Raw genomic sequence first — 17,524 nt, 5'->3', positions numbered from 1 at the left:
CCCGAGTTCGCAATGTTCGTGCCGAAATGTCTTTTCGAGCGTGAAAAAGACATTCTAGACAGAATCCAGGATGATACCCGGCGTCGGTGGTAGTTTTGGTCGGCGGTGCATGCCGGCACAAAAAACATTCGGGTGGAAGGGGGGGGGGGTTCGTCGCTACGCCCCTGACCTGGTTGTCTGGTACGCTTAGTTCATGTCACCAAATTGTTGTTCTCTTGGGGGTCGTTTTAAAAATAAATTTATTTCACGTTTCCTCTCAGGCAAAAAAAAAAGGTAACTGCATACAGCTAAAAATAAAAATAAATAGGCCTCGTCAAATGCGTGCTCTCTAACGAGATTTGGACAAAAATTTGGTTGTTCGCTAAACTATGGTATCGCGATGGTTAAATCATCAGGATATAAATCGCAAAATTAAATTATCGATGATTAGATTTCTCTTGCAGAAGCAGGAGTGCAAACGCGGAGTGCTTTCGCAATCCCTGCCAATAAAGCATTTCGTGACGTGCTCGCACTTGCACCTATAAAATTAAAATAAACATAAAGTTTAAAAATTTTTAGATCAAGATATTCAAAACAGTTTCGGGAACCCTGTAGTCCAGTTAATTATTGAACAAATTAAATCCCTTCAATTCACCTAACTATAAAAGAAAACACGCTTCTATATCAGCAGCGCAAGTGAAATAAAATTGCAGCTCCATGTTTCACTTACGGCAGCAACAAGTGACACTCGAATAAATTAACAAGCGAAAACTTCCGCGGCGATCCAAGTGAATCGATACGAACATTAGTGAGAGCCGAATAACCACGAAACTGTCATAAGAAGTCAGGCCCAAATTAAAAACGGTATTAAGAACTACATTTGAATCCTGTCTTCTATCAAGCACGTCCAACAAGTATAGGTGTGCCTCGCGACAACGCCCACCGGTCATACGCAATCTCGCACAGTGGCCATGGCCGTTCCCACTCCACACTGAAAGGCCTGCCCAAAGTAGCGGAACAGCCGGAGCGGGTCGTTGCACCTGTGCTTCCCATTGGAGGCGCCGCACTGGGCCATGCACCAGAAGACGAACAGCATCATATTGCCCGACAACCAATCGTAGCGCTCCAGTTTCGTCTGATGGCCGCCGTTGGTGACGTCGAGAAAGGCCCTGAAAGCCGCGTCCAGAGACATAGCCCTCTCAGCCAGCTGAAGCCTGGTCATGTGCGGCCATCCGGGAGGAGGAATGACGATCCTCGTGCCTGCCACCGACGCGTCCAGCAAGCACAGGGGCTGCGACTCGACCGCAGTGCGCGTGCTGTTGTCCGCTTCGCGAAGGTCGTGGAACACGAGGGTCGCGATGGCATCGGCAATTTCGGCGCCCAAGGCGCCGTACTTTACGGCCGGCAGTGCTTCCGCGCTGTAGAACAACGGCTCCAGCGCGACGGGCATGAGCTCGAAGCGTGGCGACGCCGCCGCCTTGGCTACGAAATAGTGGAAGCGAATTGTGCGGTTCCAGATTGACCGAGCCATGCGCGTGTCCACCGTCGTCGCGTACCGCGCGGCCACAGCGCCCTCGGCGTTGTCGAGTACGTTGGAGTTCATGTCCGGAAAGTGTTCGAAGAGCTCGTTCAGGACATCTTCGCGAGAATCGTGAACGAAGCTCAGCGGTGGGCCGCTCGATGACGAAGACTCGTTCGCGGCCCGCCACTGCGTGCTGCGTTCGACGAACCCCTTCCAGACCGGCGATGCCGCGTACCCTTGGCGGAAGGACGCATGCACGTTTCTCACAAGGAGAGCGACGTCGTCGATCACCTCAGGCGTGAATTCGTTTCGGATGTAGCTGGCGTAGAAGGTGAGCCCCATGTATTGGTGGGCGAGTGCCACGCAGAAGAGCACGTGATCCCGCGCAGCCTCTCCGTGCGATGAGTAGTAGTAGCGGATGACCTCGGGCTTGGTCAGCAACGACAACCCCTGGACGGTTGCCCAGCCCAGGTAGTAGGCCATGTGCTGCTCGCCCAGCGCGCGCACTAGATCGAAGAAGGTGACGAAGAAGCGTACGTTCTCCACGGTGAACCTCTGCGACGTGGTACCGTTGTACCCAGCCGCTTCGAAGTTTTCGCGAAGCTGCTCCTCCCATGCGGACCTGGGAAGCGGAAGACGCAACTTAAATACAAAGTGCTTACCCGCTGTCTACTCGCATTCACAGGGTTGCTCACGGCGGCGATGTACTACGTACCATACGTCTAAGAATGCCAAAGTCCTGTAATCTGCTGAAGAAGGTACAATCCTCGCCTCTCCGCCTTACAACACGGCGTGCACAGTTCAGCTTCATATGTGACTAAATAAATGATTGACAGACAAAAATTCAATTAGCTTTGGCTAAAGACTTAGCGGGCGACACATTGGGCTCTTGAGTTGTTTGTTGTTACCGCTGCAACTGCTAAGTGCGGAGTCACAAACACTATGGGTACGGTAGAAATATTGTGCTATACGCTTTAGCGCACTGTAGATGCTTCCTCATGAAGCGAAGCATACACGTCATTTTGAGGCGCCAATCGTCCAACGCGTACTCTTTTCCTGGGCAGCATGCATGCAGGCGGTTTCTCCTTCTTATCACGCCACAAATACTGCGCTTCGTACAACTAGTGACCATTTGCGCTGCTATTCCTTCCGGAGGCTCTAGTCGTTCGCTTCTCTGCCGTAAAAGCCCAAGGCCGTTCGTATACGCACTTGGGGATTGTGTTGCCGGCCAACTGGATGACGTCCTCGAGGGTCGCGTTTTCCAAGGCGTTGCCCTCGACCACGGCGTACGCGCGTCGAAGCGCCGGCAGCAGGTGGGACTCCATCGCGAGCAGCTCGCCGTACGTGAGTACGTCGTCGCCCGGTTCGTCGGGTCGGCCAAAGACGCGCAACATGTGCCCGAAGTACGTGCTGTAGTCGCTACCTCCTCCGGCAAGCATGGCTCGCCGCCTAGCCAGGATATTGGCAAAGAATTCTGCCGGCGAGACCGTCATCTGCACCTCAGGGCGCGTGACCGAGAAGAGGATCACCGGCGCCCAGTCGAGCGTGGCCGACATGGCGAAGCAGATGCGCAGCAGGTTTGAGTCATTGGTGAGCCGGGGCCACAGGACACCGAAGCGAAGCAGCAGCTGCTTGACTGCGTCCAGCTCGCGATCACCGCCCTGCGTGTAGGTGGCCGAGCACGACTGGTAGAATTTGGCGGCCTTCTGCGACGCGCTCTGTCCATGCGCTGGAGCGGCAGTGCGGCGGTTCCTCTCGGACACGCGCTGGATGAACCTGTAAGAGGAAGCTCGATGGAAGAAATCTCGCAGTGCTTCATTCACGAAGCTAGGCTAGTTGGAACTTAGACATCAAAGACATTTTCGTCGCCTTAGAGGGGAAAAATTAACACCTTAGAACACGCAAGAAAGACGCTAGTCTCCAAAGGGTCTAACTTCAACAGCTTCGAAGTTGAACCACAGCATCCTTCCAGCTCTCCTCTGTCGCCTTTGCTGTGTTCCTCTGGGGTGCTTCTTTCTTTCCCACAAGTGCTGAAAATGTCTTGGAAGTCTTAGAAGTGTCGCCTGTATCGTGAACATTGACTATATATGTTAGTTTATGCGACTCCAAAACAATCAGTAGCCTCTCCCCTGTCGAGGAAATGGGAGTAAGCGAAGCTTGTCGTGTGTTTCTTCTGTGTTCCTCGGAATGAATTGCCCTGAGGAGCACCACGTTGTGCTCGAACGACAACGGTTCACACACACACTGCAGCTGGTTCCGAAGTTCCGGTTCAGAAACTCGCGTTGAAACTTGGCCGTCCCAACAGGCAAAATGTAAAAGCAAGCGTTGCCGATGGCGCAAGCGTTGCCGAGGCATGCACCACCATTGTCTGGTTCTTCGAGGGCAAGACGACGCTGACGTTTGGCCTCAACATCGAGCTCCCGTAACTCGGGGTCCGCCGCTCTTCGCTGACGTTTTGCCTGGGCTTCGGAAGCCCTCACGCTAGAATCGGCACGTCAACGACGGGCCCTTTTCCGAGCGAGCGCGAGGCGTCGTTGCTCAAACGCAGCCTGATCCTGGGCGGAACGCACCACGCATGGCCTTCCCATCCGGGATCCGAAACTGATCAGAGGCGAGGGAAGCCCGGCGGAGCGCGCCAACCCGCTTTCCTTCCCTTTCCTCCACCCCGCGACACACCAAACGACCCTGATTGGTCGCGCGCGTCACGTGATCCGACGCCGGCGGAGCTTACACTGCACCTGCTTTCTTTCTTTCTTTCCTTCATACCTTCTTTCTCTATTTATTTCTTGTCCCTGGCTCAGACGTGCATATCCTGACTCATACCCGCATATACGATGCGGCGGATTTTTGGCGTGACTACAACGCCACCGAAACTTGGGAGCCAATACAAGCTTCGCTTGAAAAAAAAACCGCGTTCATTAACTTTTTCTCATTCTTTATCATTTTTAGTACTTACTCCACGCACCACGGTGATTTACCGGCAACGTCGTGCCGCTGCGGCGGACTAGGTCGCGGTACCGATGGCCGTCTGCAGCGACCCCTCTCCTATGGGGGCGGAGCGCAAAAAGCGCTCGTGCACCACGCTTTGCATGCATGTTAAAAAATCCCGGGGGAGGAGGTCAAAATCACCCCGGTGTCCTCTACTACAACATTTCGCATAGTGTTCGTCCTATTTGCGGACGTTGAATCCTGCCATGCGATCAATCAATGATTCCGTATTTCAAGATTGTTAAAATTATGAGACTTCTATGTAATGGCACGTACACACTAGCGGCAAAATGCGCGCGGCGCACCGCCGGCGGCAAAACGCAGCAGCGGCAGGGCGGCCACACCAACCGGCGGCGCGCCGCTGCGGCAATCACGTGACAGACAAGACTCTCTCCCCCCTTCTCGAACTATCCGTCAGCTCGGTCCGGGAGCTGATGCGTGCAGATGATAGTGCGAAACGAGTTTCCTGCTAACAGCGGACGCGACTACAAAACGAGCGGTCGGGCGGGTCCGCATGTCACCAGTTTCCCGCGCGCACGTCACGGAAGCGGGCCGCTCTCATTGGTCTCGTTCATCCGCGGCACGCGGCAAACCGCAAAAAATCGGTCCAGGAGCGATCCCTGCCGCGGCAAGAAAAACCTGTTTCGCGGCTGCTTTCGCGGCGCGCGTCTTGCCGCCGCCGGCGCACCGCGCGCGTTTTGCCGCTAGTGTGTACGTGGCATAATGCTGTCAAGTGTTTAGCCTTGAAGAACGCTCCTTAGCGTAGCTCAGGTGATTCAGGGGTTTGTGTGCATGGTTTCCTACAAAATTCATTAGAGGAATTTCTGGCGCTAGTATTTACGGATGCTGCAAGCAAGGTGGTTAAGGCGGTGTGGCTATAATGGATGGATTTGTCTAAACTTCGTCTATCTTGCTTCAGACGACCTTGTTACATTGCGAATTACACATATTCAATAAAATACAAACAAAATGAGCGCAAACATTTGCGATGATTATGCATGTGCAGAGTCCTAATGTATTCAAGCGTTTAGAAAAAATGTCACCGCTGGAACGTTAGACAAATAAACGGAAATACGGCGCAATAAATACAGTCACGAAACTGTATAACGCCAGAAGCAAGAGTGTACCAATCCATGTACTAGCCTTCATTTCCAGTGTCTGGACGACCACAGCGCCAGGGTTCCCCCTGGTAATTTTAGTAGGAAACTACGCGTGTGTTCGTGGCGATCGGGACTGATCGCTCCCGCACGCGGTACTGCAGCTTTTGTTATCGCTCTCTCTCTGCGCATGCGTCATTAGCCACGCGTGTTGACTACAGCACACATAAAGCACAGAATGCTTGAGCATACGTTATAATGACTCTGACGTGTTTAAATGCTAATGAAGCGCTATGAGCATGCAAGACTACGCTGCTCTCAAACAGGGTTTTATTAATTACTACATGCGTATACCGGATCAAATCAACCAACCATAGCCACATCTTCGTATGCCGAAAGATTGCCTGAAATTGCAGTTAACTACAATCGCAATGAAATACTCCCTTTGGTTGTCCCTTACAGCGGGTGCTACAAGGTTGGGAGGCGAGCAGCACTCCTGCGTCATCGATAAGCTCGTAGAATAGCGCGCGTATATCGGAGTTCCAAACGGCAATTGCGGCATAACAAATACGCAGCTTTTGTTTGTCCTGTGAAGGTGCAGAAATCAGTATGGCCCAATGCGTTTTTCTGTTCAGGTCTGCAAAAATTCTGCCAATGAAAAGCAACACGTCTGAAGTTCCAGAACATCTAGAAGAGAACTTCCAATACAAATTGCATTTGTGAGCAAACATGAAAGGTAATTTCCTCAATTGTGTCCTGCGACTTCCTCCACCTATGGAATTTCTACAAGTTTGCTGAAGAAATTCTGCGTGCATTGTTTCCCATCCTATGCTTTTATAACAATGTCCCCATTTCAAGGAAACGACAATTCGCGTATCGCCTGAGACAAGCTCTACTTAGCTTGAGAAGCGAATTTTATAGTAAGTGCAACTGTGGAGCTACTCTTCATGTAACCTTCCCTTATTGCTGAAAATTTAAATATTGTCGGCCTAGCTACAAGTGAAAAATGTTCGGGTGAAGTTTGTCCTGAGAAACGGGGATGACATGATGGAAGTAAAGATGAACAGTTGCATACCTTAGCGTCTGCAGAGACAACACAGCATAAAAAAACACGGTTTTACACGAAACTTTTTTTTTTCGAAAAACCTCCCAGAGTTTGCTAACCGAGGCTAATGCTGCTGTTTTAAAGACTGACTCATAGGAAGGACAGCACTCGTGTTGTGAAACGGTTTATACATAACCATATGTGTCCCTGATTTTCGCCGAAGCCAATGTAACGATTAAAGTGATTTTGCATTGTATTTTTCTTTTAATTTTGTAGAAGGGGTAAAGAAGCTAAGGAGGTGTCTGCCGAGAAGCATGCCATTTTAACCATTACCCAGCTGTGTATTGCTGAATGCGATATAATTAAACCACGAATCCAGCCGTCATCACGTGTTCAATGGGGCATTTTTCCTCCAGCGATCTAGCACTTCTGTTGTCCACGTTTGTAAACAGGTGAGTTTTCCAGCCAATAGCTTATAAGGTGAAGGGGAGCCGACAGGTGAGAGAAAAAAATGCTTCCATACCTGCGCGAACTTATTGAAAACGGCACAATCTTGGACAACGAATATCGTCTTTACGCGCATCCTTCATTGCGCTTCGACTTGCTACAATTTCATTAAAGCGACACTAAAGAGAGAAATAATCTGAGCTGTGTTATTAAGTTACCCTTTCACAATACCAATAAAGCCGCTCTCACAGTGAGAAGACGCGCGGAAAACCAGAAATTACCCAAAAACTAAATACTGGTGGCACCGCCACCTTGAAATTCCCGCACCAGTTATACTGATGCCATGGATTTTGCTGGCGTGCCTAGTAAAGCTTTTATCGGTAAAAACGAAGCACACTGGATACTAAAAAAAAATATCTGTAGAAGGGAAATTTCGAGAACTTTTACTGAAACCACAAAGGCCGTAATGCCGAAAGCTGCTTTGCAATCTGAGACGTCAGACTGACGTACCGACCCCGGAGTTTCAATACGAAGTTCAAACATGAAACTTTGACCATCGTTCTCTCTTCTCATAATCACCTATTACATTAAAGTTAACGAATCTAGAGTTCTTCATGAATACTTTCTCAATCTAAACTGATTCAGTGCTCTCTTTAGATTCAATTGAATTTCGAAAAGCTGCAGCAAAATCCACGGAGGCGAAATAAATCTACTGATTCTACTTATACGCACTTCGCCGTATCACAAGTATTTGCAAGGAGCTGGTATATAGCGAGCGCGACAGCTCTTGCACCCAAACAAGCCTAGGCTTCCGAGATCACCAGTGTGAAGCAACGCACCACAGCGGAGATTTAGGGACAAAACCAGTACGTGTGAAGTTTTACGAGCGTTAGGGTGAACGTCCACAGGTGGCAGTTTGCGGAAGTTGGTACAGAAATATGATTGTATCAGCGCAGCCAACAGAAAAAGAGAAAGAAGTTTTTGTCGCTCTCTGTTTGCTGTCTTGGTATAGATAGCTTCCACTGACGTCATCCTAGGCGCCATGGTGGCGAACCGGCACGGTGAGCAGCTGCGTCCGTTGGCGTCTCGCGCGGATCCAATCCTATCCAGCAGATACAGCAGGGCAGGGGCCTCTCATGAGCTTTCCTTCCTCTATGGAAGCAGGTAACACGCGTCAGTGAATTTGATACACTGACGTCATCCTAGGCGCCATATTGGAGAACCATAATGGTGGAAAAGCTGCGTCCGAGACGTCATGGACGAGCCATACACTGAGCTTCACGGTAGGACACTTGTATACCTGGTGGCCCGATCAGACTAGGATCACGGCAAAGGTGAAACATTTCTCGGCGTGCGGCTGATATCACGGGCATAGATAGCCACGTACGATCCCAAGTTAGAGAAAACGGGTATATTCCAAGACATGAGAAGCTTTTCGCTGTAAAATGAGTACTTTATAGACGTACCGCAGATATACATCTTCCTTGAACGAGTAGGAATGCCTGGAGTCCCAGTTGGAGCACACGTAGCTGTAGAAGTCGTCACAGGGTTTCACTGAAACGTTCAGCATCTCCCAGAGAAGCTGCAAAATAACGAACTCCTTCGGTACAGGCCATGAAGGCGAAGTATTTATAGGGGTTTAAGAGGAATCTTTAGATCGCGTGTTTCGTATTCAGAATTTACGACCCAGAAATACTCTCGTTTAGAGTACTGCTTCGGCGGTTTAAATCTATAACATCTAAAGGATCAGGTCCACTTCCTTGTAACGGCTGGCTTTGGGTGATGTAATTTTTTACAACGTTGGACGAAGGTCGACCAAACATCCATAACATGAAAGCGTCAATATTACATTTCAGTAAGAAAAAATGGATATAGCAATTCTGTAATCAGAATCTTTTGGAAGGTCTGTCTAAATCAACCAGTCCGTCTTAACCAGTTAGCACGGTGGACGTAGCTGTTTAAGCACTGGAGAAAGCGCGCTGCTTTTTCCAGCGCCCAAAGTTACCTTATCGGCAGTGTACTTTCCATAGTGCTGATACGTGTTAGATGGAACATAGATCTGAAGATGCATTTCTCGGAATTGGTGCAACTTAGCATATGACTTTATTATTGCTCGGCTTCAATTACGCAATTGGGACAAGTAAGTGATTAGTTATATAATAATATAAGATTGACCTACGAAAAATAGTTAGGGAATGTGAGGCTCAAAGGTGATTAGCAAAAATAATACTTGTTAATTACCTGACATAGTTCTGCAATTTCTGTGGCAAATGAAGTGTTCGCCTCTTCAAGTTATCCAGCTGATATGAGAGAATTGCGATATCTACCACGGTTAGTTGTTAATGGATCTGTTTCCTTTAAAACAGAAAGCCCGGCACATAGAATCCAGGAAGACTGATGATGACCTTGCTTTAGTATAGTAGAGGGAAATACTCAGCATACGCACGAAAAAGCATCTTTCCTAGCGTTTTGACGAAACGTTATTAACAGCCTCTTTTCGCAGCTTCCTACCAGCAGGGATGAGCCAGCGCTTGCCCCCTTCAGCTATTATATAGAAGAGGTCCGCGCAGCACAAGTTTTCTTGCTCCCCGCCCTTTCAGTAAATGAGTAAAGGTGGTGGTTAACCGAAGAAGTATAGGCTTACTGTTTCTGGCTAAAATATTTCCTTTCGCCATACGTTAACATCATTACCTCACGGAAGTTATGCCCGAACATTCGAGACCGACCGACAGACCGACCGACTTAAATCCCGCAGCGATTTTCTGTGTACGAACCTTGGAGTAGGAGTTGCAGACATCCGACCTGCAAACTGTCTCTGTCGGGGTGATGCTATAGAGGAGGAAGATGCCAATGACGACGGCCAGTATGCAGAGCACGACAAACACTAGCACCACGTGCAGTCGATCGCGCAGCGCGGGTGGCATCCTCCTCTGCGACGCCGCGAACGAGTGCCGCACTGTGGACGAGCTGGTCGCCATAGTCGGCAGGCTGCTCAGCAGGTCTTGCAGGCCTTCTTCGTCGATCCGTTGAGGGGGCTTTTTCTTCCATCGTGTCGCCAACTGCGAGGGCAGTTCACAATTGTCAGTTCAGCCGGAACCGCCAAGCAGAGAAAGTAACAGCAAGGTTAAAGAGTTCCGCTGCAGCTATACTCGACAGGTGTTCAAATGGTACGCGGGGACGACGTGGTGGCGACACGCAGCACGCAAGGTAACGACAGCTGCGCCGTAGATACAGCGCCCTGGAAACCGCCAGGCGTCTTACGTTATGAGGAGCCAGTGGCATTGTATGTGTCGCACGTAGGTGGTGAATGAGACAAGGCCGCCGGAAAACTGTTAGCGTTTGTCAGCGCCCAATGAAAAGAATTAAATAGCTTTATGAAACAGTGACGCCAGACCATATTAAGTTTATCAAATTGTGGACCGAAATACAGTAACTTGCATGCAACATAAAGGTATCGATTGCTCGCCACCCGATGATAGCTTGTCTATATATTTAACCACGTTGCCGACAGCATTCCCTTGAGAATCCACCACGGTGGCCCAGTGGCTATAGCGTAGCGCTGTTAAGCGCGAAATGTGAAATGTGACGGAATGTGAAAACACCCATGTACCGAGCAACTGGTCAACATTAGGACCCAGAATTTATTGATGTTTTTAAGGCCGGAATACGTGGAGCGAACTTTCGTGACGAACTTCGCGCGTCAAGTAAAGACGCGGCGACACGACGCAGGACGTTCGCTGCGTCGCGATACATGCGGCGAACGCTTACAACGTTTACAGCCGTGCTGGCGACGGTTCCGGTCGCGCCCGCTTCGAACTGAATTTGGCGTTGTTCTTGTAGAATTCACTTCGTTGGTAGCAAATGACTGTGTGAACGGCTTTCGATTACTCTCGGGCCGCTTCGACGACACAGTATTATGGATAACCTTGAGCAGTTTTCAAGATCGCTCCTAATTTCGAACGCGAATAAGCCTAACGAGAGAAATCTCCGAGATGCCAGCGCCACCAAATGGTGAAGTCGGGAGGTAGGCGCGACGAAGGCATGTGGCCTCTGAGATAGTAAAATTTCGGAGGCTATGGTAGACAACTTGCACTGGTTGTCTGTTTCGCCGCAGATCAGTGGATATGGGACGTACTAGTTAAAGCCCCTTTAGTACAAGTACAACGCGCTCCTCGCATCCATTGCGTTGCCTCTCGCACTTCCCGGACGCACACACAGATAGAATCCCTTAGGTGCACTATATAGGTGAAATTCAAAGCGTAATGGAATAGCGTCTCGCACGTAAATTACGCTATACTAAAACTGTCTTTCTGCAAAGGTCGTTCGCGGAACGCTAACGCTATTTTCCTTAACAACGCTATTACGCTAACGTTCAAATAAAACTGTCTATTGTGGCCGGGTTGGGCTCACTGCTTCGCGTAAATAAAACGAAATAGCAAAACACTGTTATGTTGCTTTGTGACGTTGAAAAGTTATATATTGTTGCTGTGTATTTATTGTTTTGTTGCAAAAAGTAGTTCTGCGGTGTAAAAAGAAATGTGAAATGTGAAATAGCTTTGTCTGCTAACCATGTGCCGAGGTAACGCGTTGTACTCCAGCCTAGCTAACTCTAAATTGTGCCTAGGCGCCACTTCTTCTGCCTCTTTCGATTCTTCTAAGTTAATCTTGGGTACTTGTCAATCGGCGCAGGCTCGTGGAGACACGGCAACACCAACGCGATTCCATACGACATGAAAAGGCCCGCGCGCGAGAGACCTGCATGCACAAACGATGTGCTCAGCGCAGAGACACTAGGCAATGTGCCGCCGTCGCGGCGTCACAGAGCTTTATTGACCTTTTTCGCGGAGCAGTTTGCTCTAAAGGAACAAGATGGTGCTTGCGGCGGCGCGCCATACGTTGGCTCAGAGAATGCACACGAATACGAAACCATTACTGCTTCTGCCCTGCTACTGTGCGATCAGCAGTCGGAAATGGAAACTGGGTGTTCGCTAATGCACTGTGCCCAAATCATGCTGCCAAATGTGGAACGATAAAGGGAAGGCGTGTGCGGTAGTTCGCTGCAAAAATAATGATTCACATATTAAAGGAATGGAATAAACCTTTGTCGCCGCTGCTGCATAAGGACTGCCTGTGTTGCCGGCCCTTCGCGATGCACGGCTTTCCTCGAGGATCAAAAAAGATAATTCATCTGCCAGCGCTGTATACCTAACCTCCAAAGAAAGGACTTCAACTCCGGAACGCCGGCACTTAAGAGGGAGTACCGCTTGTTAAAAAAGTAAGTAGCGCCCCTTACTGGCATAGTAAGCTTCTCGCACATTATCTACACACATCCACGCCTACTCAAACGCAAACTTACGCCCACCTTATAGCCAAACGTATCAATAATAAGTGAATGGGCGCACACTTGAACCAATGTGCCGAAGCATGAGTGACAAGACACGAATGTTTGAAGATGAGCGTTTCGTGATGGTCCACAGAGTAACCGAGGGACTAGCGATAAAACGTCTTTGCCACATGCTACCGCAAAGTACAGAACATTTACATTCCAAGCTTTCTGCACAGAAAGAACAAATATATCACAGCAGAGCACACCCACGAGCAATTAGGCTTAAAATAACCAATCAGATAGTCCCCGCACTGAGGAACTTTACTGAGTCATAAACACGGCAAGCAGCTGCTTCAAAATGTTTTCCAAATAAAGAACGAAGAGCACACTGATCCCGATTTCATTCATAAACAGAAACTTTAAACAGCTTGTAATGCATTTGTAGCCCCGCTTTCAGTACAAGCACCATATACGCTGCTCGGGCCGTTTGGACAAGGCGTAATGAGCTCTGAAATCACTTACACGTCCTCTAAAGCTGTGGTCAAAACTTCGTGTTGTGCACAAAGCCAGCGTCTACCATATTCGTCGAAACGGAGGTTTGCTGCGCCGCACCGGCGTCACGCGCTTGCATTGTAAACGCGGAGGCAACGGAGGCAGCTGAGGCAAGCATTGGACGTGTCACCACGTGATCAAACATGGCAGCGCCCATGGGAGCACCGCGAAAAGGGTCGATACTAAGGCCGCGAACAAACGGCGCGCAGTGACGTCATGGCTTTTTTTTTCTCCGCCTACACGGCCGTGGAAGCTTGGCGATTTACAGGAAGCGGCAGCGCAGCGTGGCGTGGCCGGGCGCAAACATGCCACGTGGTCGCTAAACGACCCATCGTGACGTCAGAGCTAGGCGCAGCGCGGTGCGGCTAGGATAAGCGATGCGGAAGTCTTAGCGGTGAGGTCACGACACCTGTGCGAAGCTCCGCGAAGCCAGGCGAAGCTGTGCCAAGTGGTTGCTAGGCAACGCAGTGACGTCATAGCTCGGCGGAGTTTCTGCGAACAATTTGTAGCCAAACCTCGAGCTTAAACAGCTACGCTGTTAAAATATCCGTTGCCAAATACTCCAGACCAGTTTGAAAGTCTGGCTGGGTCGATTTTCTAGCCTTGATCTAGCTCATGCTTAGATCAAGCATGGGCTAACAAGTGCCCTTAGCTCAGGAAGCCAAGCGCAAGCCAGCATTCATTAAACCAAATGAAACAAGGACAGCTTGAACGAATGATGTTTGGTTTGACAAATGCATCAGCTGTATTTCAACGACGCATGAACAAAGCGGTGGTGGCACTAAAGGGGAAGATAGCAATGTGCTATCTTGATGATGTTCTAATCCCAGCTGCGGACTGGTCAGAAATGATACTACGATTGTGTCAACTATTCCAGACTTTCAAGGACGCAACGCTCACTCAACGTCTTAGAAAGTATGCCTTTGCGAAAGACAGCGTCTTCTTTTTTGAGATTTCGTTCGACCAAAGTACAGATACAACTTCGAGAATACAAGATAAATGCCATTTCTCAGTTTTCAACGCCTGAAAACATCCATGATGTCAGACGATTTTTTAGTTAAGCGGATTCATTCGCAAGGTATGCCCTTATCCCTGAGCCTCTTAGAAGACTAATGAAGAGAGATGAAGCATTCCAGTGGGGGCCTCAACAAGAGAAAAGCTTCGAAGATCTCAAGGCTAAATTGACTTCAAAGCCAGTCTTATGGTCTTATGGATGTTTGACCCCAAGGCTGGCACGCAACTGCATGCCAACGCTAGTGTCGAAGGCTGAGCAGGTATATGCTGCTACAACGCAGTGACAACAGTTGGCCTCTAGTTTATTGCGTCAGTGAGAAGATGCTGTAAGTAATTATAACTCCGCAAGGTTGGAATTGATGGCTATCGATTGGTCTGTTGACAGACTGAGTTTACTTCTCCTAGGCATTCAGTTCACTATTGTTACACACTGTCAAGCCCTCGTCTCTTCAAACGCTCAGTGCACGAAAAAAAACCTCGAATAGTACGCTGGTATGAAATGATCCAGGAGTTCGACTTCATAGTCACGCAACGGCCTGGCACCCAAATGTTGCACGTCTATTATTTGAGTCGACATCCTCTGGAAAGCCCAAATGACACCACGAATGAGCTTTTGGAAGATCGTTTTGACGTTTGTCTCACCTGCAGCTTGGCAGATCAGGTCCTTGCCATGCAAAGAGTTGATGAGGATCTGTCTCAATTTATTGCAATATTAACCAAGCCTGAAGAACTGCGCAAAAAGGAAGATTTGAAGATAACCAGGGGATATGAAATGAAAGAAAGCAGACTTATGCGCATTGTGGAATGGGAGCTGCAGAAAAGCGTGAAGTTTGTACTCCCTAAGGCAATGCGTAAAGCCTTAGTAGTGCAAAGCCATCACTTACTTGGACATTTTGCAGTGGACCGAACAGTGGCAAAACTGAGGGAGAAGTCTTGGTTTCCCCGCATGCGTATAACTATGTGCGCAAACATATTGCACAGCGTCTTGAGTGCATATTTAATAAGGTCCCTGGTGGTAAGAAAGAGGATATCCTCGATCCTATTCCACCTGGCTACCGAACCTCTGAGGTAGCGCACATTGATCATGTGGGACCGTTGGTTCCAAGCAAGAAAAGCAATCAGCATCTTCCGTTCATTGTTGATAATTTGACCGAGTTTGTACGCCTCTTTCCTGCCCGAGACACATTATCTAAGCAAGTTTTTCGTGCTCTCGAAAAAGGGTTACCAGCCCATATCATATGAGATAAAGGAACCAGCTTCATTACCATGGAATTTGAAATCTTGTTCTATGCGCACTATTCGACATGTGTTAAATTCGTCTTGCCACCCTCAACCAAACGGTCAAGTGGAGAGGATAAAGCGAACCATATTGCCAGTGATCACAGCTGCCATTAAGGATCCTGAACAGCGTGATTGGGATGTGAACGTGAAACAAGTTGAGTGGTGCTTGAACAATGCTATACACAAAAGCACAGGCAAGAGTCCTTTTGAAATGCTTCATGGCTACAAGCCAAGTTTTTTTATGGAATTGCAATTCAGCAGCTTGCCGACGCAGAAATCGCTTGGCAACATCATCAGTAATTATTAACTAAGATGCGTCAACGTTTACTGGACGAAAAAAACTGTACCAAACAGGCCTATGATCGCTCCCACTATCCTGCAAAACTTTATGAAGTTGGGGAAATTGTATTTATGAGCAAGGCTCCAGAACACACCGGGAAACTGACTAAAACTGAACCGAAGTATCTGGACCTCTTTGCCAGCGGACATCGATCGTGTCGCTGACTTACGTGATAAAGTAGCAAGCAGGTTTGCAACAACCCCGCACGTCTCGCAACTAAAGAAGTGGTGCTTTACAATTAGGACATGTCACCAGGATGATGAGACATCTGAAGAATCTCAAGAGGAAGAAGAAACCTCAGTAAGGCAACGTCCGCAACGTAAACGCACTTTACCGGCTACACAACGAGATTGTGTGTTATGATTTCTTTTTTTTTTCTCTGTGTGTGCAACGAGAATTGTATTGTGCAAAGTTCGTGTATAGTGTGAAAATTTTTCGCTCTCTTTTCGTGTTGTGGCATTGCGCAATGGCAAGCCTGTCAAGATGGCGGGAAGAAATGACTATTCAGAGTTGTTTATTACCAACTGCCTAATTTTCGTGTGCTGTGGTGAACGTTATTCGTCTGTTCTTGGACAAACTGCTTGCTCATGTTTTTCCCTCAAATTTCTGCATTAAATCAGTATTATAATATTTCTCTCTTCTTATCGTTTACATTTTAGCAAATGTCAATTGGAGGATAGCCGAGCATTTGTAAGATTATTCAGAAAACCTTATGTAGGATCGCCTTAACGAGGACGTTAAGGGCTTCAGGATGGCCGAATGTTAGCATGTCGCTAGCGCCCTCCCTCGGTAGACGCCCTTTATGCAGTGCACTAGTGGGTCTAACGGAAGCCTGGCACCCACGAAGCAGTTGGCGGCTGGTAGGTGAAGGAAGAATACGTGCGTCAACGCTCGTGAGAGTTCGCCTGTGTGGCGTAGTCAGCTTGTGTGTAACTTATTCTTCTATTAAACCACCCTCTTCTACTACGACCTGTGTCTGAGTCACCGATGAGAAGACAACACCTCTTACCTTCTTATTTTGCACAGCTTTGTCCTCACGAACGGATATCTTCACGGTGTCGGGTGAAAAAGGCCCAGGTGATGTCTATAGGCGAAACAAAATATAACAAAAACGTTACGGAAGACCGAACGGACTTGTAATAGACGTTCAGCGGAGCTTTCTTGTAACGTTACTATACTCGCGGACAACTTTCTGTGGCAATGAAGGAAAGCTACGGAGGCAAAGCGCGCACAAGTGAGAGCGCTTCTGAAAAGAGCCCCGCGTTTTAATCCACGTTGGTTTAGGCTGGGGAAGAGAAAACATAAACAGCTTATTAGCAACAGTTAAATAAGACAGAACACACCCCGGAGTGTAAAAGTTTACTTATTTTGCGGCTTTTCCCTTCCGCGTCTGGGCAAACGCGAAACGCGTTCGCACGTGGAAGCTGTGTCGATCCAGCATCTGGTCCGAGCAACCAAAAGCACTGCCAAACGATGCCGGCCTTCTTAGCGCGGTAACACATGTGCAGCAGCCACGCGCCCGTAGCTTCCCCTTCATTGCCACAGAAAGTTGTCCGCGAGTATATTCAATGCTATAATACAAATTAAACACGGAATGCGTGCAATGTTATTGTATTAAAGACGATGGTCATTCTCGGGCTACCTAAACGCGAAAACTCTGTCCGTCCGTCCGTCCGTCTGTCTGTCTGTCTGTCTGTCTGTCTGTCACTCGATTCAACCGCCCGGCCGAAACCGATTCAACCGCCTGGCCAAAACCGATTCAACCGCTTGGCCAAAACCAACCAAGCTAGTAACACTGATGGCAAGGGGTCATGCACGTCAACATTATACAACGCAAAGGAAACCTCAGGCCTATTTGAGGCAAAATAAATATACGTAACCGTAATCCACAGCATTCATTTAATTAAGAATGCACATTGGACTGGTTTTTACG

General features: G+C 48.6%; 1 protein-coding gene across 1 annotated transcript in view; it reads right to left on the bottom strand.

Annotated features, from left to right (window-relative positions):
- Nucleotides 1-235: 235 nt before the first annotated feature.
- The window catches only part of LOC125947688 (uncharacterized), a 36,659-nt gene continuing 19,370 nt past the window's right edge, over nt 236-17,524 (bottom strand). The window contains exons 8-12 of the mRNA XM_049672918.1: nt 16,601-16,675; nt 9,853-10,137; nt 8,545-8,660; nt 2,711-3,277; nt 236-2,123 (exon numbers count right to left, since the gene is read on the bottom strand). Of these exons, the coding sequence (XP_049528875.1) occupies nt 926-2,123; nt 2,711-3,277; nt 8,545-8,660; nt 9,853-10,137; nt 16,601-16,675 (2,241 nt within the window). The 3' untranslated portion in view covers nt 236-925. The remainder of the gene's footprint in view (nt 2,124-2,710; nt 3,278-8,544; nt 8,661-9,852; nt 10,138-16,600; nt 16,676-17,524) is intronic.

Source organism: Dermacentor silvarum, chromosome 8 (genome assembly GCF_013339745.2).
Source record: "Dermacentor silvarum isolate Dsil-2018 chromosome 8, BIME_Dsil_1.4, whole genome shotgun sequence".
Taxonomy (NCBI): domain Eukaryota; kingdom Metazoa; phylum Arthropoda; class Arachnida; order Ixodida; family Ixodidae; genus Dermacentor; species Dermacentor silvarum.
Note: the sequence above shows the minus strand (reverse complement) of the source record. Positions and strands in the feature narration are given on the sequence as shown.